The 24,048-nt window shown below is 57.6% G+C and overlaps 1 protein-coding gene across 2 annotated transcripts in view; it reads left to right on the top strand.

Annotated features, from left to right (window-relative positions):
• The window catches only part of LOC116948447 (cysteine-rich motor neuron 1 protein-like), a 42,298-nt gene that overhangs the window by 10,828 nt on the left and 7,422 nt on the right, over positions 1-24,048 (top strand). Inside the window, exons 2-12 of one of the 2 annotated variants that reach the window (XM_032965128.2) lie at positions 5,344-5,598; positions 7,632-7,752; positions 8,148-8,266; positions 12,343-12,525; positions 13,843-14,040; positions 17,219-17,347; positions 17,474-17,630; positions 18,401-18,522; positions 18,872-19,081; positions 22,247-22,462; positions 23,399-23,644. In XM_032965128.2, the coding sequence (XP_032821019.2) occupies positions 5,344-5,598; positions 7,632-7,752; positions 8,148-8,266; positions 12,343-12,525; positions 13,843-14,040; positions 17,219-17,347; positions 17,474-17,630; positions 18,401-18,522; positions 18,872-19,081; positions 22,247-22,462; positions 23,399-23,644 (1,956 nt within the window). The remainder of the gene's footprint in view (positions 1-5,343; positions 5,599-7,631; positions 7,753-8,147; positions 8,267-12,342; positions 12,526-13,842; positions 14,041-17,218; positions 17,348-17,473; positions 17,631-18,400; positions 18,523-18,871; positions 19,082-22,246; positions 22,463-23,398; positions 23,645-24,048) is intronic. The other variant, XM_032965129.2, reaches the window with a different exon arrangement.

Genomic DNA, 24,048 nt, shown 5'->3' on the forward strand with positions numbered 1-24,048 from the left:
GCGTATCTATGGGCCTCAAGTGCAGCATTGTGGGCGAGAGGGCGAGCGAGGGCGAGCGAGCGGGGTGTGTTCGGCCGAGTGGCAGAAAGGAATGTCTGGAACTCGCGCAGATGAGAGGAGCGTTGCCCGAGCGAGCGAGGGGGAAAAAGGACGACGCCAAAGCGATGAGTAAACAAGACCGCCGGAGGAATCCGCGAGGCCAGACGAGGCGACCGACCGCTACACGCCACCACCGCATCATCATCGTCGTCGCCGTTCGTTCGTTCGCACGCTCACGGGAAACGGGAAAAACAAGCGGGCAGCGGGCAGGCCAGTGCGTGCGTCCGCGTGTGGGGCGGGGGGTGTTGTTCGGAGTGGGCGGCAGGGTGGTGCGTGTGTACGTGTGTCTGTGTGTAGATACGCGGAGCGGTTATTTTGCTGCGTTACGAAGCCCGGCCACCCGAGTTCGGCTCCCACTCAGGGCCAACTCCGGTGACGATTATCTGAACCGGTCCCGGACCCCCCCTAGGTCGACTCAGTCTCAAATGAGTCAGGATCAGAATCTCATACCGGAGGAGTCCGATGAGCTATAAAGCTCCTTTCCACAGATGTCCAGTGAAGTACCTGGCGCGGTGTGTAACCGTCACCACTCGGGAGACAAAGGCGGTCGGGCGTGGTGCTACCCACCCACCCTCTCGTGCGCCTTCACGGCCTTCATAGGTGCTGCTACTTGCCCCAACAGTCTGTTGAGGCTACACGGGGGTGGAGGAGGAACCTTTGGATGGGGAGGTGCCGGGCGGGGCGCGCGTGTGCGTGCGTGCTTGCATTTCTGGGGGAGTGGAGGGAGGAGGGCGTTGTTGTGTCTAACATACCAGCGACACGAAAAAAAAATGTCTCGTCCAACTGTTTGTTTTAAGTGGCGGAGGCAACGGTAGAAATGCCTGTGGTCGTGGGTTTGGACCTCCTTCTTGCTCGCACCCCGAGTCTCGCCCCAGCACTCACCACGACACTCACCCCCTCCACCTTAGCCCCCACCGCCCCCACGTCTCACCCCCCGCCTCCCCACCCACCCCCACCAGCACGGCTCGCCACCCTACCCTCTGGCTATTTAGAACTTGCTCGCTTCTAATTTGTGGCCTGGGGTTGGGGGAGTTGGAGGAGTTGAGGAGGAAGGGGGGGGGGGGCGACGTAGGAGGCGGGGGGGGGGGGCTTTGGGGGAACCTCTCGGATGCGGGGAGTCTTCAGCTTGCCGGGTGGTGTGGTGCTACGGAACATTGTGGGGAATCAAATGTTGTGAGTAAAACCGACTTCTCTGCTGTCTTCCACGGGCAAGTAAGCGGCTTCCTTTTTCTTCAGTCTTACCCTAGACGCTCTTGCAAACGGGTTGTTCCCGTTTTAAGGGACTATCCCGGTAAGATGTGCCAATCAAGTGCATTGGCCTTACAAGACGTAGGTGCCCACACTCAAATGCAATGCCAACCTCTGGATTGGTTTCGACCTTCCGGGTCCCATCAGCAGAGTCGGGTGTCGTTACTGGCGAGTTCCCCCTCTCGACGCCGCGGGCAATGCAGCCCCTGCAGCGGGCGAGTTCCCCATTGGTCGGAGCGCAGTAGCCTCGGGAGGCTTCGGGCCGGCCGCTCGTGAATGTTGTGCCCCAGCTTTACTTCCTTCTTATTTCATTAAAAATCCTCTCTACAAACGGGGGAGGGGGGGTGCGGAGAGATTGCGGGGTCAAGCAAAGAGTATCCTTGAGCGCGGTGTGACGTCCCGCGGGTACGTTCAAGCAGAAGGATTCGGAAGAAACCGAGCATAGACAGAGATCTCTCAGCCTTGGACGTCCGCGTGCGGTTTTCCCGGGCCTTCCTTCTTGCCTTCAACATTTCTTGAGCTTCTTGATTTGGCTGATGTCGGCGCCGGAGACAAGAACCGCAGCAGCTTGGCAAGAGCGACTTCTGCTGCGTGGAATGTCGCCCCTCCGTCGGACAAACATCGATCCTGCCTAGCTGTTCGGGCCCCTCCGGTGATTGTCCTCGGTGATCGGCGTCTTCGGCCCAAAAACTTGCGAACGAGACTGCAGAAAAAACACGAGGTCGTCAGTACGGCACCGCGGGTAGCCAAAAATTTAACCGATTCTCGATGGAACCCGTGAACCCGCGACCGTGACATTTCTACTGAGTCGCGGGGTCATGGCAGGGCACACGGCGACTTGCCTGGCAGCGTGGGAGTGCAACGCTCATGGCGGTGACGCCAATGGAACCTCCCGTCGCGTAAACACAGCCGCTACGGAGAGCGCATCGACGCGCCGCGGTGTGTCCTTCGCTGCGCCCAGCTGGACGCATTCGTAGGTCGTGTTTCCCGATCTATTTTGAATTTTTTACTTTTAAAAGCCAGGCGGCTGTAGTTGGTGACTGTTTGAAGTCCTAAAGCGACCGCGTCCCGCGCGTAGGAGTGCGCTGGCGCCGTCACGCTATCGCCCCCTCGTCGCTCAGCATGGCCGGTTCCTCGCTAGCGGTGTCCGTTGCACGCTGCAGTCGTCCGCCGGTGCCGTCAGGGCACGCGTCAGTTGCGATGGACCGCTGGGTGACCAATAGATGACAGTACAGAATCCAGCCTTGTACGCATGGGGGATTTCTCCAGGGTTCACCACGACACGATGCCAAAATCTCGTTCGTGAAATGGTCCAAACTTCCCAATGTTTGCAAGGCCCTCCCAAAGCCCCTTAGGCTGGGGGTGAAAGGAATTGCTGACATCACCTCGCGTAGGTTTGTGACCGTTCATCGATTCATTGTTTTATCACCACGCAAGAAAGGTCACCATGAGCGGGATGTGCTTGTGCAGAGACGGGCACGCGAATGTGGGACACTCTGTTGTAATAAAAACAAATTGCTGGATTCCGTCTCTTAGCACGGCTGTTTCCCTCCATCGCGTGCATTCCGTGCGGGCGTCCTCGTCACGAGCTCCGATTCGCCATGCGATTGCAGATGTGGGGGTCTGGCTGTGGCTGCGCCTGAAACCCCCAGGAGACACGGCCATGGTCCACGGACTGCCAGTGGCTCGCAGGCGTCGGCGGTGGGAGAACGCCCAGGAGATGTCGCAACGGCGCGAGTCCACACCTCGCTAGGTGCCAATTCACAGCAGTTAGGTTTATGGCGGTAGCTTTCTGAAAATGGTTTACGAAATCGCGCGCAAAATTTGCCAGGAATTTTCCAGGCCGCAGCAGCTGCATGGTCGGTTATGTTCGAGAGTTCCGTGCGAGTTAAGCTTGTTGTGCGCGGGTTGGTCATGGTTAGGGTGGCACTGCGCCATGAACCTTGTAACCCGAGTTGATATCTGACTTGGGCCTGGTCGATCCACCTAACCACCGCACTGACCAGCCAAACAACACCCGTTACTGAAATGGCATTGAGGAGGCCCTCATCCAGAAGTGGATTTGACAAGGCTCGGTAAATGATTATTATTGTAACGTGATTAGTTTTGCTGTCACAACGTTTCACTCTGGCCACACCCTTAAAGTTGCTCCCGCGGAACTAATTGCGGTTAGCTTGTGTGGGTGTTGTTCGCCAGGGTGAGTACTTTCCCAGGTGAGTACAGTCACCCCAGGTGAGTGATTAGGCCAGGTGAGTGTGGTCTGGTGTGGGATCGCGGTTGGCCCAGTTGGTGGAGCTTAGCCCTCTTCCTACGCTCCATTCAGTAAACACATTGCATCATTTCAGCTGCCTTATATTTAGAACAACCAATGCCATAATCATCACGGGCCACGTTTTGTCCACTGCTGGATGAAGACAACCCTTTTCTTAATTCCTTTAAATTTAAATTCATATTCTTAGTTCTTTCGGTAAAGTCACGTTGAAGGGAAACAATAAAATAATAAAATATATATAACAATAACAATTCTCACGACGTTCGAGATTTTTGCTCACTCGGTGAAGGTGAAATTGCCAAAGCGCCAATTCTCATCTGTTGCCCACCACATCCAGTATACCTTCAGCTCTGCACCACCTACTCCAGTCTACCACTGACCCACAAATACAGTTCAGTGAGAAATTAAGTCCCGCGTGTGCTGACTTGGTGGGCTTGCAACTGTTTTTGCTCTTGTTATTGTTGCTACTGTTGTTGCCATTGTTGTCGTTACCATTGTTGTTGCTATTGTTGTTGATGCTGACACGCGGTACTCCCCGGGTCGTGAGGTCACTCGCCTGAGACGGGGCTCACCTTTGGACTCCGCACCTGAGCCTCCCGTTTAGGCCCTCGCGGCATAAACGCTGCTGCATCATCCTCTCCCACGTTCGCTTGCCAATCGCTCCGTCGTCTGATGGCCGCGACTTCATTAATCGAACCAAAAATTTCACTTTCAAAAATACCCAGGTCTCCCTGGGTGTTGCGTCTCATGTTTGTTGATCGATTACATTTTTCCAGACATGCTTTGTTTGCAGAAGGCCATTCATCACATGACATGGACAGTAGCAGGAGGTTCTGTGGGGCATGTTTTGAGAATCTTCCTGTTAGGGACATGCATACCATATTTTATGACACGATTGCACTTTGCCTGTGCCACACACCGTGTCGGTCATGGGGCTTACTTGACCGTACTTCACCGCACTGATCGGCGCGGGTTTATGAAGTTGTCCCGCGACCGGTTCAGATGTCACTTTATAATTTGGGCGCAAAAAAAATAACAACCTCCGGGTCGAGTGATTCCAGAAGTAGTCGTGTGGTGTCGTGTTGTGGGGGCCCTTCACTGGCACGGGACGTCACGTCCAGCTGATGCAGCCAAGAGAGCTCCAAATGTCAACACAGCGATTACCCCACAAAGCCACCACCACCAACCACCCATCCCACCACCATTCTGATCGCACTTTAATGTGGTCTCTCGTGTTTCCCGACGCCCACAGACAGCAGCACAGGTGTGTCCTTTTTCTTCCTGTGCCCGTGATGGCCTCGCCTCTTCAGAATGAAACCCGCTCGGTGTGTTCCCCGTGATGCGCAAGCGGCTACTGTTTGGGGAGGGCTTCATCCAGCAGTGGAGTAATCATGGCTGTTGAAGAAGCTTACAATATGATGAGATTGATAGTAAGTTGATGCTTGGTAACTAGTAACTGATGATAATATTAAGATGATGTAAGGAGGTGATGATGATAATGATATAAAAATGATGATGTAAGGAGTTGATGATGATGATAGCCATATTAAACTGATGCATAGGAAATGACCACGATCACGATAATGTTCAGCAGATAACGATGGTGATGATATAGTTGGCATAGTTGGTCGACGGCGTTGCCGAGATTCCCGGGAGGCGACGGCGACGCGGCGGCACCGCCTGAGCGTCCGCCCCTCTCTCTCCATCCCTCCACGCTCGCGCAGAGGTTCCGCCCGGCTGCCTGGACGTGGTGTGCGAGGACCAGCCGCCGCCGCCCGTGTGCCCCATCGACTCGGCGCTGCGCCTGGGCCACGTCCCGCTCGGCGAGTGCTGCGCGCTGCCCTCGCGCTGCGAGTGCGACCCGGCCCGCTGCACGCTGCCCGACTGCCCCCGCGGGGGCGTGCGAGTGCTCGTGGCAGAGGCCCAGCGCACGCCCGGCCGCTGCTGCGACCTCCACGTCTGCGCTCCGCGGTCCGACGGTGAGCCGGGAGCGGCGGGCCTGCGGCGCGGCGGTTCCCGCCGGGATGTTGCACCCCTGCCACGAGTGCCGATCCCTCTGCTGCGGGTGATCGGGCCATCGTATGACATGTTGGCTTTTGGTGGTCGCTCTGACTGTGTGGGGGGGGGGGGGGGGGGCGGACACTCTAACTCTTGGGGAGTAGTTCGACGCGGTGCATTGTCCGCTCGCGACCCTCGCGACCCCCACCGTCTCCACGCTCCACCTCTACGCAATGACGAGTCCTTGATAAACGTGCGCAAATGAAGCCCAGTGGTCGCGGCAGGTGCCCGAAGGTGATTGGCTATCACGGACGTTCGTTTACGCACCGCGGGGACACTGACCCATGGGGACTCGCGCGACAATTGTCAATCCTGCTCCCAACGCACTCGTCCTCCCCCCCCCCTCCCCCCGTTGGAACCCTTCACTCTGGTGAGGCTTCGTGGTCAGCACGAAGAGGGAGCGGAGTTCACAGGTGGAGCTCCCGTGGACGTGTTTGTGATGCCTTGGTTGGTCGTTCTGGGTGCGCGATCGTGCGCGATGAAGAACGGTCGTTGTCTAAAACTTCACCAATTACTACGTAGAGTGTCTGTCTTTATTTTAAGCCCGCACAAGTGTTATTGACGAACGTCGTTGAGTTTGTTTCTGAGTGGGAGGTTGTCCTATGCTTATTGAAAGTTCTCCACGCTTTGTTGCAATCACATGACGGAGCTGTCACATAGTTATTTTAGGAGGTTAAACGCTGTGAAGGAGCGCAACCCGAAGTGTACGAAAGAAACACAGAGACCTCCTCAGTCCTTTTTTTTTTACTTCCAGTACTTAAAATGTTTTGGGCAGTTGTAGAAAATGAGATCAAGCGCCAATGTGTATACGATGGGTTTCTTGGCAGCCAGGGATAAACAGAGGCCACCCTTTCAAAACTGCCAATGCCGGACTGTGGCAGGAAAAGCCAAAAAAACAGCGCACAAAGATTCCTTGTCTAATTTCATCTTCTCCCACAGAGGAAGCAGCGCGCTCTCGGCATGCGCATGTTGATTCCCGTTTCACATTCATGGCCGCCGCTAATCGGGGGGATGGATTTTAATAGATTGAGGAGGTGCACTTCATCCTACACCCCAAACCTCCTAACCGGCCCCCATCCTCATAACCACCACCACCACCACCCACCCCACACCAGCACCCGACAGGACCCCACATGGCTCTCAGAGAACCGCTCGCGCGGACGCAAGCTCGCACATTAAACAAACGCCCACACGCGCCGTCCCGTACAACTGTGTTTACTCATCGCTGGGTCAAAGGTGAAATGGAAAAGGCGCAGCCCTGCAGTGTCTCGCTCCCGCCACTGCTGACAGAAGGGCCAGGCCCAAGTCAGAGACCACCCCCCCCACCTCCACCCTACCAGGGAGTATTTTGGCCCTCTATTCCGCGCTGGCCAGATGTCTCGGAAGTCGTGGAATTTACCCACACTTTACCCCACTGTATGCGAACCTTCCGATCGACTGTGTATGCGGTGAGCCCCTTTACGTTGCTTGACGGGGATTTGAGAAACTTGCCCCGTTGTTTCAACTGCCACGCCGAGAGGTCGAATCTAGCGGCTGTCACACTTGGAATTACCCACACGGCTGTGTGTGTGTGTTTGGCGTGCGCATAGCACGAAGGTGGAGCAGCGACACAGTGATTAGTGCACTGCGCTCTGAAGCTAGCGATCAGAATTAAATTCCCAACCATGGCGAGTGATCTCTCAAATTGTTTTTGCTCTGATTTCTCGTCGCTTCATTGTCATACTTTTTTTGTACGTTATTGCTCTTTGTCATTTTAATGACCCCGGCCACGCAAGCAAATACAAACTATTCTGGGCTCTTGAGTTCTCATCCCGGGCGTGGTGTTTAAACATCGGCACTGGAAGAGAAAAGGGCGGCCCTGGGGGGTGGCGGTGTTGGCCACAGCACCGCCTCACGTGAGCCCTCGCCCCCAACAGTCCGTGTCGGCTACATGGGGGGATCTTTGTCTCTGTAGCGCGAGGACGGACGTGCATCCCTGAGGATTGCCCCCCGGTGCCCGAGGTGACGTGTCCCCCCGGCAGCTTCGTGGCGTTGGGCACCGAGAGCCATGATGGCTGCTGCCTGCTTCCCGCGCGGTGAGTTCCGCGTCCGCGGCCCGTCTCTCGGCTCCCGAGAGCAACGAGCTCGGGCCTACGCTAGGCTTTCGGATTAAATGTATTTTACATGCCGGTGATCAGCGAAATGGGCTGATGTCTTTCACGTAACCTGTTGCAAAAGAGGCTGTAGTGGTTCATGTTTCGCACGTGGCTTGACGTCATTTCCCCTGGTTAAATAAAGCATTCGATGACCCATTTTTGGTGGCTGAAACCTGGAACCCAATCCGGGTGGCTCAGTTCCGCAATTCGTGAGCCACCCAGGCCACCGTTCGCTCGGCGGCCCTGTTCCCGGGCGCGCATGTCGCTGTACGGTGGTGACCTTATTGTGCCGTGACGCCCGTCCCCCCCCCCGCTCCCCCACGTGCCTCCTCTAGGTGTGAGTGTCCCGTGCTGTGCGAGAAGCCGACGTGCGACGCCGGGATGGTGCTGCGACTCGTCGCCCACGGCAACGGCAGCGTGGAGAGCTGCTGCGACGAGTACGAGTGCGCCAACGGTAAGGGGCCGCCGCTGGGCGGGCAACGCACAGCAACGTACGGCAACGCTCGGCAACACTCGGCAACGGAGCCATGCTGTCTGCGGCGACGGGAAACTGTACGCGTGCAGATCTTTGAAAAATCTTCTGGCCTGAAACTCAGCTCTGGAAATTCCACGTCCTGATAGTGGGGGCCAATCTATTCGTAGGGCAAGTCCTGCTTATTTCCCACAGAACGGTTCTGATGGGACTTTAGTGGTGATGTGACGCAGTGGACACATGCACAGCCCCTGTGCTAATCCACTGCTGGATGAGCACCTTCCCATGCTGTGTGGGTCATGGGGATTACGCAATCGTACTTTTACCAGGCTGGTCAGTGTGGGTTCGTGAAGGTGGCGAGCATAGACATTGGAGCAAAGCACAGTGCAACGATGGATTTTTACGCACTACCCTCTGCTGACTACTTAGTCTCGCAGCAGCCTATAACAGCTGTTATGCACGATGGTAAGCCCCACCCTAGCACAAGTCATGCTCAACACTGCTCGGCTTCTGAGATTTGATGAGATGGGGGGGGGGGCGCATTCCGGGTGACTTTGACATCATCCGGCAAATGAGCGTCCCATACCTTCCACTCTTCATGACTAATTGCTGCTACGATAAAATTCGTTTGTTAATTATTTCACGAGAGTATCGATGTAGATACTCTTAAGCGCACTCTAAAGTTATTGTTGAGGCTAGTTCGAAGGTGAGTCCAAAGGTCAAAGGTCGGGCTTGGGTTCGTTGCCTGTCTATTTTTCTTAGTTGGGGCATCGTTCGGGAACCTTGGGTCTGTTACATGAAACGTCCCGGGGTGATATTTTCCCCTCGCGTTGCGTGACGCACGGGGACGCTTCGCTTGAGGAGCGTTACACAGCTGGGCACTCGCTGCCCGGTGACGTCGGCGTCATTACGATTTCTCACATTGGTGGACCAGCGGCCACGGTTTGACGACCCGTGCGAAAATAACCACGACGCCAACCCGCGCGGATACAAGCCGTCCCCGCCGGCGACGAACTGGCCTGGGCCAGGGAGTAGAGGGCGAGCGACCGAGCACGGAGTCGTGTTGGGATCACCGCTTGGCACGGCGCCCAGGCACAACGCGAAATTTTAAGAGAGACGCGCAACCAAAAATAAAAGGCCGCACGGTTCCGGCAGGCCGCCGTGGTGCTTGGACGTGTTTGCACAGGATGCTGCTAAAATCCGGTGGGCGTGCAGGGGGGGGCCCCGGGGCCGCTCCCCGGGGCGCACTCTCCCTCCGCTCGGCGTCCACACGCTCGGCCCAAGCTGTGACTTGCAGCTGCTGGGGGGGTTTTTGTTTTCTTTTTTTGAGCGCCCCATGTCCAGCTGCCAGTTGTGCGCACGTATTTCCTCCCCGTACGTCAACAACAACAACAATAACGGTGGTGGCGGTAGCGGCATTGTGAGGTTCCCTTCCAGGGACGGGGTCCCGCTACGTCGGGGGGGGGGGGGTGGGGCGAGGTTTGATTCGTTTGGCTTTGTGTGCGGCGAGACCGGAGAACCCGGGGAAAAGCCACCGCCCGCACGACGGGGATAGCGCTTGTATATCCACGCAGCCAGGACAGCGAGACGCTCGCTGGCGCCACCATTGACCGATCGCGTCGTAGCCGAGTCGGCGGAGGGGGTGTCGAGCGAACCGCTGGCCCCGCCGACGAGGCACCGGGTCGCTGGCATGCACCGACGCGGGGGCGGGGGGATGGGGGGCTGGCAGCTGGGTGTGCTTTGTGGAGGTGGTGGCACCGGTCCCCGCCGGAGCCTCTGCTCTGCCTCTCTGATGCAACGCTTTGTCCCCGAGCGCGTCCAGGACATTGGCAGCGATGTTGAGCTGCACAGATCTTTCGTTTAAATCATTTAACGAAATATCCCGTTTTACTTTCGTTATTGAAATAACAAAAACCGTAACGGGATAGCCGCGCACGCACTGTTATTAGCTCAGCCGTGTAACACATCGGAGGTTTGCTTAAGGGATTATTTTATTATTTATTTTTAGTTCACGGACCCTAAATCTCCAGGGCCAATTTTTTTTCTGTTCATTGGCACACTTCCACTTTCCTTCCTGCACATTTTTTTAAAAGGGTTTTATTGGCACATTTAAAATCAGAACAAAAAAATATAGCGGAAAGATGTTTCAATAAAAATAATGATGTCATCAGCCGCTCAGCGTTAGCGGGTGGCCCCCTGCCAAGGGAAGCGTTCACTTTAGGCCCTGTTTCGTGGATTCGTGTAAATCTCGGCGATCATTCACATCTGCTCCGGTAGATCGGAGATGCTTACGCCCCATGCCGCTTGGGCAGCAATTGAACATCAGAGACATTTTTGTTGCAATTCGTGGGTGGCTTGGCTCTGGGTAGAGGGCCTCGACGTGAGTGATGGATCAATTGAGGAAGAGCTGTTTTTGTAAATGGAATTCTCCACCCTGATGCGATTTTACACACACTTACATTGGGGCGTATTTACGAAGAAATCGTGCTCTACAGCCTTCGCTAGGTGGGAGGTCGCTCATTCTTCTCTGCGGCCTTTTTAGCCTCCACCTCCCTCCCCCAGTCGTCCAAGCGATCAACTCCTTGCTCCTGTTTAACCCAAGGCTTAAGAGTTTCCGTTTCCTCTGTCCGTGACAGACTGCCTCTTTATTCATATAAGATCTCGATCAAATTATTTTGAGCCACACAGCTCTCCCAGGTGGTCTTCTGAGATGCGGTGACACATGGACGATGCACGATTCCCACCCCTCCTGTGCAGTACAGTGCCAGTTGTGAATTTTCAATAAGAAAGTACCGTGCACAAAATATGTCGCACATTGGTGGCTTTGCGCCCCATGCGCGCTCGTAGCACTGGGTCGGTTTGTGGCCGTCTCCCCCGAGAAGGGGGGGGGGCTCGCGTGTGACGGTCGCGATTTGGTAAGGCTACGGCGAGTGGTCGAGATTTGGTAAGGCTACGGCAAGTGGGTGGCGTGCCGAGAACGCACAAGAGTGCGCTTTCTAATCGCAGGCAGCCGCACGCGCGGGAAGCAAAAATATATAGTGGAGGAATAAAGTGCATCGGCCACGCCAAATATAAGCCTCGTCAACAGACGAGCCTCGGAAAATAGGCGGCGCCGAGGAATGTTGCAGCAGGGTGGCAAACCAGAGACGTGTGTTCACTCCGTGTCGGCTCACGGGCCGGAAACGTCGAGCGGTGCCACGCTGCGGCCGCTCGAACCCGCGGAGGGGTCGAGCGGCCTCGATCGCGCCGAGAGGTGTCAACGTCACTTCACCCCCCTCTCCCCCTCCCCCCTCCTCACGTGCGTCTCCTCCTCGTGACACGTGCGGAATGGATAATGTCTTCGTGGCTTTTGCGGGGAGAGGGGGTGGCCGGTGCTCTTTAGGGGCCTCGCTTCTCAAGTGAGTGACCGTGACTCCGGGGTGGGGGTGGGGGGGGGGGGTATAGGTTGGGTGCGACCCGTTAGGGGGCGTGGCGATGAGTCCCCGCTGTTTTGCTCTGGACATCCCGTTGGGACTTGACGGCCCCCCCCCCCCCCCGATCACTTCGTACCCCGTGGCTCTCGGTTCACTTTTATAACACACCTCGGTCGCCTGCGTGAGCGGTGCACGCTTCACTTGGCTGCACACCGGCGCCGGCTAAATCCTTGCAGTGCGGCCATTAACCCCCCCCCCCCGCCCCATTTACCCCAGGCGGGCTGCCAGCATCGACCGCATCTCTTGCTTAGCACATGTTCCCCTGTTTCCCCATCCCACACCCGTCCCGCCAACCCCACCCACTACCGACCCCACTCACTGATCCCACCGCCAACTGATGCACCAACGCACCCACCAACCCCATTGCTGACTTACCCATCAACAACCCTACCACCGACCGCACCGACCAACCCCACCCACTAACCCCATCGCTGACTTACCCATCATCAACCCCAACACTAACTCACGCACCCACCAACTTCCTCCGCCGACCGACCCACCAAACCCCATCGCTGACTCACCCACACACCAACCAACCCACCAACCCCACCACTAACCCACCCACCCACCCGCCGCCCCCTGCAGACACGAGGTCGTCGTGCACGTTTAACGGGATGGAGCACGCGGACGGGGAGATGTACCGCATGGACGCGTGCCGCTTCTGCCGCTGCCACAACGGCGTCTCCTTCTGCTTCTCGGCGCAGTGCGGCGCGCTCGCGTGCCAGCGCTACTACGTGCCCGAGGGCGAGTGCTGCCCCGTGTGTGAGGGTGAGTGCTGCCCCGTGTGTGAGGGTGAGTGCTGCCCCGTGTGTGAGGGTGAGTGCTGCCCCGTGTGTGAGGGTGAGTGCTGCCCCGTGTGTGAGGGCGAGTGCTGCCCAGTGTGTGAGGGTGAGTGCTGCCCCGTGTGTGAGGGTGAGTGCTGCCCCGTGTGTGAGGGTGAGTGCTGCCCCGTGTGTGAGGGTGAGTGCTGCCCTGTGTGTGAGGGTGAGTGCTGCCCCGTGTGTGAGGGTGAGTGCTGCCCTGTGTGTGAGGGTGAGTGCTGCCCCGTGTGTGAGGGTGAGTGCTGCCCCGTGTGTGAGGGCGAGTGCTGCCCCGTGTGTGAGGGTGAGTGCTGCCCCGTGTGTGAGGGTGAGTGCTGCCCCGTGTGTGAGGGTGAGTGCTGCCCCGTGTGTGAGGGCGAGTGCTGCCCAGTGTGTGAGGGTGAGTGCTGCCCAGTGTGTGAGGGTGAGTGCTGCCCCGTGTGTGAGGGTGAGTGCTGCCCCGTGTGTGAGGGTGAGTGCTGCCCCGTGTGTGAGGGTGAGTGCTGCCCTGTGTGCGAGGGTGAGTGCTGCCCCGTGTGTGAGGGTGAGTGCTGCCCAGTGTGTGAGGGTGAGTGCTGCCCCGTGTGTGAGGGTGAGTGCTGCCCCGTGTGTGAGGGTGAGTGCTGCCCCGTGTGTGAGGGTGAGTGCTGCCCCGTGTGTGAGGGTGAGTGTGCTGCCCTGTGTGCGAGGGTGAGTGCTGCCCTGTGTGTGAGGGTGAGTGCTGCCCTGTGTGTGAGGGTGAGTGCTGCCCCGTGTGTGAGGGTGAGTGCTGCCCCGTGTGTGAGGGTGAGTGCTGCCCCGTGTGTGAGGGTGAGTGCTGCCCTGTGTGTGAGGGCGATTGCCGGCACCGCATCTCAGTCGGCCGGAGCTGTGTGAGGCTGAGATCCGGAAAATTCTTCCCCTGCCATCCCCCCCCCCCCCGCTCATCTGGTGTCTTGGGGGGAGGGGAATGAACCCCTGTTGAGAGGCCATCACTAGTCGTTTGGGATCAGCCGTTGGTTTCCACAAGCCGTGGTGTGGCCGATTTCTGTGGCGCCGATGTTCAGGAGACGGGACGCCGTTGGCAGAGCCTGCGTCGTGCGCTTTGAGAGTCGGCCTGCTCGTGTGCGGCCCCCTCGCTGACTGCGTTGGTGATCCTCTCGGTTAGCACGCGGGGCTGACCGAGTCCCTGCATTGCCTCTCTCGCTCCTACTCACTCCTCCTACGTCCTACCTAACTTCCCACTTTTTCATCATCCTTCTTGACACCCCCTCGCTCCTCTCTCCACGTCGCCCCTCCCGCACAGATCCCGTCTTCCCCGTGAGCAACCCCGCGGGCTGCTTTGCCAAGGGGCAGATCCGTGCGCACGGAGACCGGTGGCGCGAGGACGACTGCACGTTCTGCCAGTGCGTGAACGGCGAGCACCACTGCACCGCGACGGCGTGCGGCCAGAGCTGCCTCAACCCGATCCGCGTGCCGGGGGAGTGCTGTCCCGTCTGCGAGGGTACGGCACCGCCATCGCCACCCCCGCCGCCGCCATTGCCGTCACCGCCGCCGCGGCTGCCGCTGCCATCGCCACCGCCACCGCTTTCGCTGCCACCACCGCTACCGTCACTGCCGCCACGACCACCTCCACCGCTGCCACTGCCACCCATACCGCTACCATCACCGCTACCAACCCCCCGCTAGCGCTACCACCATGGCAAACCCCCATTGCCACCGCTACCACTACCACCGCTACCACTGCCGCCCCCACCGCTACCACCAACGCCACCCCCATTGCCACCCCTACTGCCACCCCCATCACTATCACCGCTACCACTACCACTGCTAGCACCACCGTCAACAGGTCAATAAGCCGGAGAGTGAATGGCGAGTGATGCGGTGTGTGTACAAATGGGTGATTTTGTTGATGATTTCATGAGTGAGTGATTTGATAGTTGAGTGAGCCATTAAATGAGTGAGTCAATGACAGGGTGAATGAGTGACAGTGTGAATGAAAGTATTAGGGTGGATGTGTGAGTAATTGTGTGGTAAAATGTGAGTGATTGAGTTATATTGACTGAATGAGTGATCGTGGATAAGTTAATGGATGATAGGCTGAGTGACAGTGATAGAATGAATGAATCAGTGAGTGAGTGAATCGGTGAATGAATGAGCAATAGATTGGATTAACGAGTGAGGTAATGGATGAGCGAGTGGGAGAATGAGCAGGTGGGTGAGTGAGCAAGTGAACGAATCAATGCATGAGTGAATGAGAGTAACTCAAGCGCAGAGCTCGCACGTAGTTCATCAAGGTTTTTCTGGTTGTACTTTGGCTTCTCGGGATAGGCTCCTGAATAAAATAGATTGTATTATTTATAGCCAGGCTGGAGCCAAATTAGATGGAAGCTAAATTAGCCCTTTTGTTTTGGGCACAAAACATTGCCTGGCTAATTCTGGATGAAGCCACTGGCTTGGGATTCACCGGAGCATTCGCAATAGTTTCCAAAGAGCGCGCGCGTACGCGCGACTGTCTCGGCGTTGCCGCTCTCTTCGCGTCGCCGGTTGCACTGACCCTCAAGAGTCCCTCGATGGGGCAGGATTTTTTAAAAAGGCCATCGGGTCCCCGCCCCCACACCCGCCCGTCAGTCCGAAAATGTTTCCAGCAGGATCTTGCCGAGTTCTGACCCAGATTTCACAGCTGGGGAGGTTTTTATTGGCAGCACGAGTGGAAACATTTTTTTGCGAGAGAAAAAAAATTGTGTGCACACACACACTCACAAACACATACACACAAGCTCACTCTCGCACACGCTCACTCGCACAGTCACTCACACGCCCATCGGAAGTGCTGGGCGGAGAGCACGTACGGTGGTATCTTGTGAGTCAGAGCAGAGAGGAACAACCGCAGCAGAAGGCACGAGACATCAGGACGATGCTTGTACCCTCGCTTCCCGAATATTTGTAGCCATCGCTGGTGCCTTTTTCTTATCCGATGATCCAGCAAAGTTTCCGATGGTAAACAGCCACGGCACGAGAGCGGCCTTTTGCTCCTTGTGCTCGCTCTCCGTCGCTCTCCGTGATGCCACTGAATAAAAATGTGTCGATGCGTACTGTCCGGTGACATTGCTCAGGGGGGCCGTGGGGCGGCCGAGCCGCTGTTGACGTTCTGTGCTGGCACCGCGCGCATCAGCTCCCGGAATACAAGATGTACCGAGTTGCCACGCTCGGGGGAATTGTTGAGAGATGTGCGGTGGCGGCAGCGGCGGTAGTGGTCGCGGTAGCGGCGCTTTTGGTTTTCCCTACCGAATAGAATAGCGCGTACGCTATTTCAGTGCTGTTAATTTTGGCGCTGCCATGGGCTCGGATTGATTGAAAGGGATATGAAGGTATTTTTGAAAGTGTGTAACTCTTTCGGCCAATCCCGCGGCCAATTTCAACTGGTGGATTTTAATGAAATGCCAAAAGGCTCGAGAGCTTATTGAAAACCTACCCATCACAGGACGTAATCCCGTGGACGATATTACATTCTTGGGGCTCTCTTAACTCATAAAGTGGCCAGTCACTTGCACTATTAATTCGCTCCGGTGTGAACTCGGGTTGGCCTCGTGTTGGCGGTGGGGGCAGTGGCGGGGGGGCGCGGCGGAGGCTCCGTCCGCTCACCGCGGAGTGCGAGTGGCTCTGGATCTCGAAGGTTCCCGTCGTTTGTGTCCAGCGGTGTGGGGGGGGGGGAGCAGAACGAATGTGCTCCGCAGTCCTCCGCCTATTTCCGCGCAGGAAGTTTTAAGTGGCCGAGCCTCGGTCTCAAACCACATTCTCATAACCAACAGCAACTGCACAACACAAACAGGTCCCGTTTTTTTTTTGCATTTATAACCCGCGCCCAAATACCAGCGTTAGCGTTGGGGGGGGGGGGGGGGTAGAGAGTAATTGGACGCGCTTTATTTGGAGAGCGGCGTACAAGCGCGGGTGTGTTTTCTGTGGGCGCGCGCGTGTGTGCGTGTGTGCGTGTGTGCGTGTGTATGTACGTGCGCGTTTGTGTGCTTGTGCTTGGCTTTGGCCCAGCCACACAGCAGCAGCAGCAGCAGGGCTAAGCTGTGCCGCGTGCCTGCACACACACACACACACAGCGCATCCACGTGGGGGGCTGCGCACAGCGAGTCCACGCCTGCCGGACCGGGGGTCGTTCTTCTCAGAGCCCCTGATGATGACGTGCCGACCTTCTGGGACGATTCCTTGGGTTTATTCGCGTGCACGCCCAGCGTGCACGCCGAGCGTCGCAGTGATGTGTCGACCCGCCAACAAGATGCGGTTCTAATGCTCGTTGATTCTATTTTCCATTTTTATCATTTCTTTCGTTGTCCAAATCGCACTTAATTAGTTCATCTGACCCCTGCAGCCGTGTGAAGTGCTACATTGCCACCTCACAGGTAAAAAAAGTAATTGATTCTTTAAAAGAATCTCAGGCCATGTGAGTGGATTTTATTTAGTAATATTAAATCCACGCTTAGTAAATATAACTTTCATGACGTGCCTGCTAGGCTGGCAACATTAATGTAATGCCACGATGAGATTTGCATGTGGAATAAGTAATTAGCAACGAAAATGTGCGCGCCTTCACTTGTGTCTCCTGTGCAATGGAACGAACGCGAGACTTTGGGGTTATTGCCGCTCGTGACGTGTTTTATTTCATTTTCCAGAGCCGACGTTCATCACCATCCGCCCGCCGCTCTGCTCCCCGCTGCTCGGCTGCTCGCTCACGGACGACAGCTGCCCGTACGGCTTCTGGCTCGACTCAGACGGGTGCCGAACCTGTCGCTGCAAGACGAGTGAGTCGCGCGCGCGCCGCACCCGGCTACGGCCGGCCGCTCAGACGCCGCCGCCGCCGCGTGCCCACGGTGCCGATGACGCGACTCACGCACCCCCTGTCCCCCCGCCCCCCCCCCGTCCCACAGAAGCGGAGCACTGCCGCAGCGTCATCTCGGGCTGCCGACTCGACTGCCCCCACGGCATGGCCACCGACCGGCACGGCTGCGAGGTGTGCCAGTGCCGCCCGCAACCCAAGAAGTGTCGCCACGTCGCCTGCGCTAAGCGCTGCCCCAACGGATACATGTGAGCGCGCCGAACCGCCCCGAACCGCCCCGAACCACCCCGTGCCGGCCGTCCCTCCGGCCGTCCGCCCAGTTAGCGGGGAACGTCGGGGAAACGTTCGGCCAACGTTGCACATTGGCCGGGTGCCCGTGTCTGTCATGTCCTGTCGAGGTGACTGGGCGCCTGCTGGTGCAGGTCCACGCGAGGGCCGGTATTTTTTATTGTCGCTTTCCTCTCCCAAAATTATATTACAGTTGTGCCATCTGTTAGGAGTCCTCTCATAGGGCATTCGAAAGGCAATTTTTCAAAACGTTATCACCGCGTAATTGATTCCACGGCATCGGGAGTCGCACGATGTGTAGCGGCCGTCGCTCCCATGCGAGGTGTGAACGCGTAGTGCGCATTGGTCGGTTACGCTATCGACAGATAGCACTTCACCACATTTCACGGTCGGGCGACGCTTCCGTTTCACGAAGCAACTGGCCGCACCTGCCGCGCGTTGTTCGAATGAAGCAAAACGTTGCATTCTCGTACGTGGAAAAATCCAAGTGAAGTGACAAAAACCAAGGTTAATGATAACATTGGTATCTGTTGATGACTGGGCTGAGATAATGGGCTCACCACACGACCGTAAAACCCGATGTAATCACGGACGGCCAAACCTCGGATTTAAACCCCGGATCTCCGCGGTGCCTGGGCTGGCGTGGCTGTTGACTGCGCATCGATGCCCAGCGAGCCACGCGGCTGCCCCTTGACCTCCACGGCGTGCGTGGTGCGTTTGCGATCCGCAGCAAGAACAAGCACGGCTGCGACAGCTGCCGCTGCGTCAAGTGCCCCGACTTGGTGTGTGACAAGTTCTGCCTCCACGGCTACGCGGAGAACGGCAAGGGCTGCCTGCTCTGCAGGTGCAAAGGTACGACGTGGATTTCACCACGAGGGGACGACGCGGATTTTGCAGTGCCGTGTGACGACCGTGACGAAATCCCTCGCGTCTCCGATGGGAGACGCCGCGGCGCCAGGTTGCGACGCATCATCGGTCGACGCCCCGGGGTCTGCGACCCACTGGACCCTCCGCGCCACGTGGGTTGTGGAGGTTTTTTGACCATACCGCGCCACGCTGGTCGGCGCGGGTCGGCGAAGGCGAGAGCACGATGCCGGGTTCGAATTGGGGCAGCCGCCCGTGACCAAACAAGGTCTCTCAAGATGTAGCCAGTCTACGGCCTCGATCCCCGGTAACCTCCGAATTCTTTTTTTTTTTCCAGTCGCGCCAGGGCCGCCGGCGCCGCCGGTCGCCACCGGCTCGTGCACGTCGATGGACGGGCGGCGCTACGCCGACGGGGAGAGCTGGCACGACGGCTGCCGCGACTGCTACTGCCAGGGCGGGCGCGAGATGTGCGCGCTCATCGCCTGTCCTGTGCCAAGGTGCCCCACGCCGGAGTTGCGCCAAGGACACTGCTGCCCAGCTTGCGCCGGTACGGTCGCCGAATTCCGGTAACGCTCACTTTGGTCGTGCGCCCCCGTGGCCGGCGGCGCCGCGGGACACGTCGTCGTTATTGCGACGACGTGTCGGACGTCTCTCGGCACAGAAATACGAGGGAAGGGCGGTGGGGGAACGGGGGATGGACGGAGCGAGAGAAGAGGTGGTAACGGAAACGCGGGGATTGTAGAGGAAGGCTTGAAAAGCAGGAGAGGGTGGTGGATTGCATTGCCTTGGGAAGGGAGCTCCAGAAGGAGGGAGGCATAGTGGCCACCAATAGTGAAGCCAATGGTCCTGGGAGCAAGGACGAGGCCAGGCAGGAGGAGCCTATTGCCAGGCCTTTAAAACAAAGAACAGTTCCACAATGAACAGACTGTTCAAGACTCTCACAGAGCGAGTGCGCCGCACGCTTCGCGTTCGAGAACGGACTGCGGAAGTGGACATTGCAGAGCTACTCGTGAGATCCCTTTGAGTGACCTCTGATCCACACTGTAGGTGGGCATCACATTCCCAGGCCGATTGAGAGCAATGATCATCGCATGGCAGTCAATCCGATGATTAAAAATTTTCGGAGTTGGAATGTTGTGACCTAATTGAGTGTCATGGTGGGTTTTTTTTTTTACATCATTGGTAACTGAGCTGCGACCATCAACTCGCTACGCTGGAGAAACCAGTTTACGGACGAATAAATACAACACATCCGTCAATAACACTGCGGCCTAAATATGAAAATATATTAAATAGGCAACAGTCGGGGACAATGGGCCACCGCTTCTTTACAGCACAAATTCAGAGAGGTCAGGCTAGCGACTGGCAGCTGCCTGGATTTGAACCCGCGCCCTCGGCGACGCGAGCTCGGCGGTCTGGCTCCTGGGCCGCCCGGCGGCCTCCTCGTCGTCCCGAGGCACAGCACAGGGACAAGATGCCGCTTTTTCCCCGGAGGTGCCAACCGCGACCGCGCACACGCAGAGAGGAGAGGAATTGAACTTTTAAAAAAACACCCTTGTGATGCCACGACCAAAGCGGCGTCGGTCCGAGTGGTTCACGTATCCTGACCGTGGGTTTTAAAGAGTCTGCTCAGTGTCAAGGTCGGGGACTGCCCTCGGAAACCTCAAGCAAGGCGAGAAGCTTGTTTCTTTTTTGGGGGGGCCGCAGTTTGAAACGTGTCTGGCTATAGCGGCTGCGTTGGGAAGGTCGCACGCCCAGGCCCCCCCGGCCCGGTACCCCCTTTGCGCGACCCCCCCCCCCCCCGCCACCACACAATGACAGCTCTCGCACGTAAGCCTCTCGTGAGAGGTCATCACAAAGTAGATTTCAGAGTGACTTGAATGGATTCTGATGGGCCTGTTACATGAGCCTACACACACCCGTGTCTCTTTTGCAACCCTGGGCAAGTAACCTTTGAATATTCATCGCAGCTGAATGGGAATTATTTTGTATGAAGGTAACAATGGCCGCTTTGTTTCGCGGTAAATCGTGGCATGTGCCTGATATAATGGAGGAAATCTCAAACTCCGGATATCAATTTAGTCGGGGCTCATTTGACTCCACGTTTACAATTCAGAAGAAAGGCACCGTGACTGTGATTTTGTGCGCGCATGGCAAAAAAAAAAACCCCATCAAAATGTTCCACAGAACGTTCTGGTAAACAAAAGAGGTTAAAAGTCAGCCGTGCTGAAATTTTTCTGTTCCCAAACTTCTACAGTGTTTAAATTTAGTACAAATCGTACGGGGAATTCCGTCCCTTTGTGGTCAGCGCCGTTTCTGCCGTCTCTTTGAGCGGATAACAGGGGAAGCCATTCATTAGGGCTGGGGTTTTTTTTTTTCTCGCTTTGTGCGCAGCATGCTGGCTCGCCTCTTAAAACATTTTGCTAAGGCCCTGACATTTCCTTGGCTGCGGGACACAGGCCCCCTTTATGTGTTCAACCGCTAGAAGGAGCAACGCAAGTCCCCGGCCGTTTGTGCGCCCTGTGGAAACGAGCGCAATCTAAAAAATCCTGAATCGATGGCCCTGTGTTTGGTTTTAACTAGCGCGAGCCGCCGCGTTGGCCTGGCAGGTCGAGCCACGGGCGACGCTCGCACCAACACGCGTCATCACCACCCCCCCCCCCCTCCCTCATCCCCCGGCGGTGTTTATTGCTGCAGTATTCATTACTCCCGGCTCTAAAAACCCTTTGAAAACAAAATAAACAGGAGCGTTTCGCATCCAATATTTTGTTATTTTCAAAATCGCCGACGGAATGCGTGCGCAAATATTGATCCCCTATTCCAACGCACGCAAGTTAGGGAATTCCGTGCGTCACAGTACGCATGCACGCACGCGTGTGTGTGTGCGAGCGTCTGGTCGTGCACGTGTGCGTGTGCACATAGGGGCAGCGGTAGTGTGGTGGTTAGTGCGCTGTGCTACCAACCTGGTGACCTGGGTTCGTTTGCCGCTCATGGCCAACACCAGTGACGATTATCTGAACCGGTCCTGGGCCTCCCCTACGTCGAGTCAGCCTCAAATGAGCACCTGGTGCAGTGTGTAAACATTGCCACGAGGGAGACAAAGGCGGACGGGCGTGGTGTTGGCCGCCCACCCCCCTCGTGTGCTGTGCCGGCCTTCATAGGTGCTCGCTAACAGCACTTGCCCCAACAGTCTGTCACGGGCTATGCGGGGGATCTTTGTCTTTGTGCGTGCGCACGGTTCCCTTGCTGCACATTGGGGAGCACAGGGGGTGCATCTTCCAGTCATCTCGGTCAAGCTGAAACACCTTGGGTCTTTTCCGTAACTTTCTCCTGCCAGCAAGCGGGCCTTCCATACGTCACCAAAAAACACTCAACACGATCGTCAATAACACTGCCTTAAAGTGAAAAATATACAATCGGCGACGTTTCAGGCAAATGACCCTCCTTCATAAAACAAAATGTATTGTTGGGCCATGAAGAACAGCCATTACCCCCAAACGTCACCGTTCGTATATATTTCATTTCAAGTGTTAGCGACGAACGTGTCGCGCCGTTGCCAATTGCACTCGTGCGCCACCGCGAACGCGGCAGAAGCATCGGCGAAACGATTCCCTCCGCTCTGCGCGTGGCCTCAACGCGCACCTAGCCTGGCACGAGCGTTGCCTCCGTCGCTTAGCTGCTGCTGCTGCTGCTTTTTGCGTGGCCCTCGCAGACGACTCGCTGGCCGAGCGGCCCGAGCAGGCACCGCACGCTGTGTGCCAGGCGTTCGGCGGGGAGTACTACGTGGAGGGACAGAGCTGGAGCGCCGACTCGTGCACCCAGTGCACGTGCCACGCGGGACGCGTGCTCTGCGACACCGAGGTGTGCCCGCCGCTGCTGTGCCACGACCCCGTGCGTGCCAAGGGATCCTGCTGCCTCTCCTGCCCAGGTACGCCCGCCCGCCCGCTCGCTCGTGGGCATGCCGATCCTCCGGGCCATGCGGAGTTTGTTCGCCGTGGGACGGCCCCACTGTGCGAGCCGCTGGTCGGTCGCCCACCCACCCACCCCAACCCCCCCCCCCCCCCCCGACCTCCTCCCCGGGGTGTATCACGGATATTTATCGTTAGTGCAAATTGGCAGAAAAATAATGGACACGTTTCTGATGGGCATTTAATTTCAGGTGCATTTTATGCAGTCGGTTTTGTTTTTCTTCAGCGCGTGAAATTTGCAAAACGATTTTCCCCCCATTCCGAACTGTTTATCGCGAGCGCGCCGCCGACAGCCGGCAACGGCGGGAACGGCGCGGCGATTTCCCTCGGCGGTGAAGTTGACTCTTCCAGCCGAGCGCGGAAATGGGATGGAACGGGGCGGCAGGGGGGGAGGGCGGGGGGTGGTGGTGCCCAGATGGGCGCGCGCACCGCAGAGCTTCCCCGCGCCGCGTGCCAGCTGGCGCTCCACCTGCAGGCAGCGCGGCCCGCCATGAAGTCCGCCGCCCGTGCACTCGCAATGCGCCCACACCGAGCGCCCCATACCCACGCCGCTCACGTAAACGGGTCGCGTGGGCGGCGCGGAGAGAGCGAGCGAGCTGCCGGGTGCGTGCGCTCGCTCTCCGGGCTCAATTGCGCGGTGCCGTACGGGACAGCCGTATTGAGTGTGTGGGTGTGTGGGGTGGGGGGGGGGGGCGGGGGTTGATGGGCAGAGGGCCGGGGCGGCAGGTGTCGCTACGGGGCATGTGAAGCTGCGCGTCGAGCACGTGGGTCGAGCGGTAGCCACCCGGGCTCGATTGCGATGCAGCGTTTCCCCACGCCGCCCGCGGAATCCAAATCGCGTGCGTGACTTTTTGTCTTCCTTGAATTACATCTTGTTTTTACGTCTTTCACGCCAGCGGGCGCCTCGGAGACGCCGGCGCCGAACGGCAACGGGAGTAGCGGCGGCGTCGGCGGCGTCGCGCCGCAGTACTGCGTGTCGGAGGACGGAGACATCTTCCTGGAGGGCGAGGTGTGGAAGCCGAACGCGTGCGAGAGCCGTGTGTGCCGCGAGGGTCGCATCGTGCGCTTCGCGGAGCGCTGCCCGCCCGTCAGTTGCCGCCGGCCCGTCCTGCGCAAGGGACAATGCTGCCCGTACTGCCTGGGTGAGCGCCCGCCACCACCCTCCACCCACCCTCCACCCACCTCCACCCTCCACCCACCACTGAAACTGAAGGAAAGCAGTAGCAACGTGTCATCCGATAATGTGCTTAAGGGAAAAACAGGAGGACCCAGAGAAAAATCCACGCGACCATGGGGAGAGAGACACACGCAGATTCCAGATATACACCAGCAGGCGTCGGGGTCGGGATCGAACCCACGACCTCCTGCATTCCAGGCGAGGTAGTGAGTTTTTTGTTTGTTGCGGTTGCACTCGATTCAAGAGCCGAATGGCTCACAGGGCTATACCTAATAAATAAAACCGAAAACCGAAACTGAAACCACCACCACCCTTCACCAACCACCACCCTCCCTCCACCCACCACCACCCATCACCACCCTCCACGCA

The sequence above is a fragment of the Petromyzon marinus genome, chromosome 33 (genome assembly GCF_048934315.1).
Source record: "Petromyzon marinus isolate PM22_M1 ecotype Great Lakes invasive population chromosome 33, UKy_Petmar_22M1.pri1.0, whole genome shotgun sequence".
Taxonomy (NCBI): domain Eukaryota; kingdom Metazoa; phylum Chordata; class Hyperoartia; order Petromyzontiformes; family Petromyzontidae; genus Petromyzon; species Petromyzon marinus.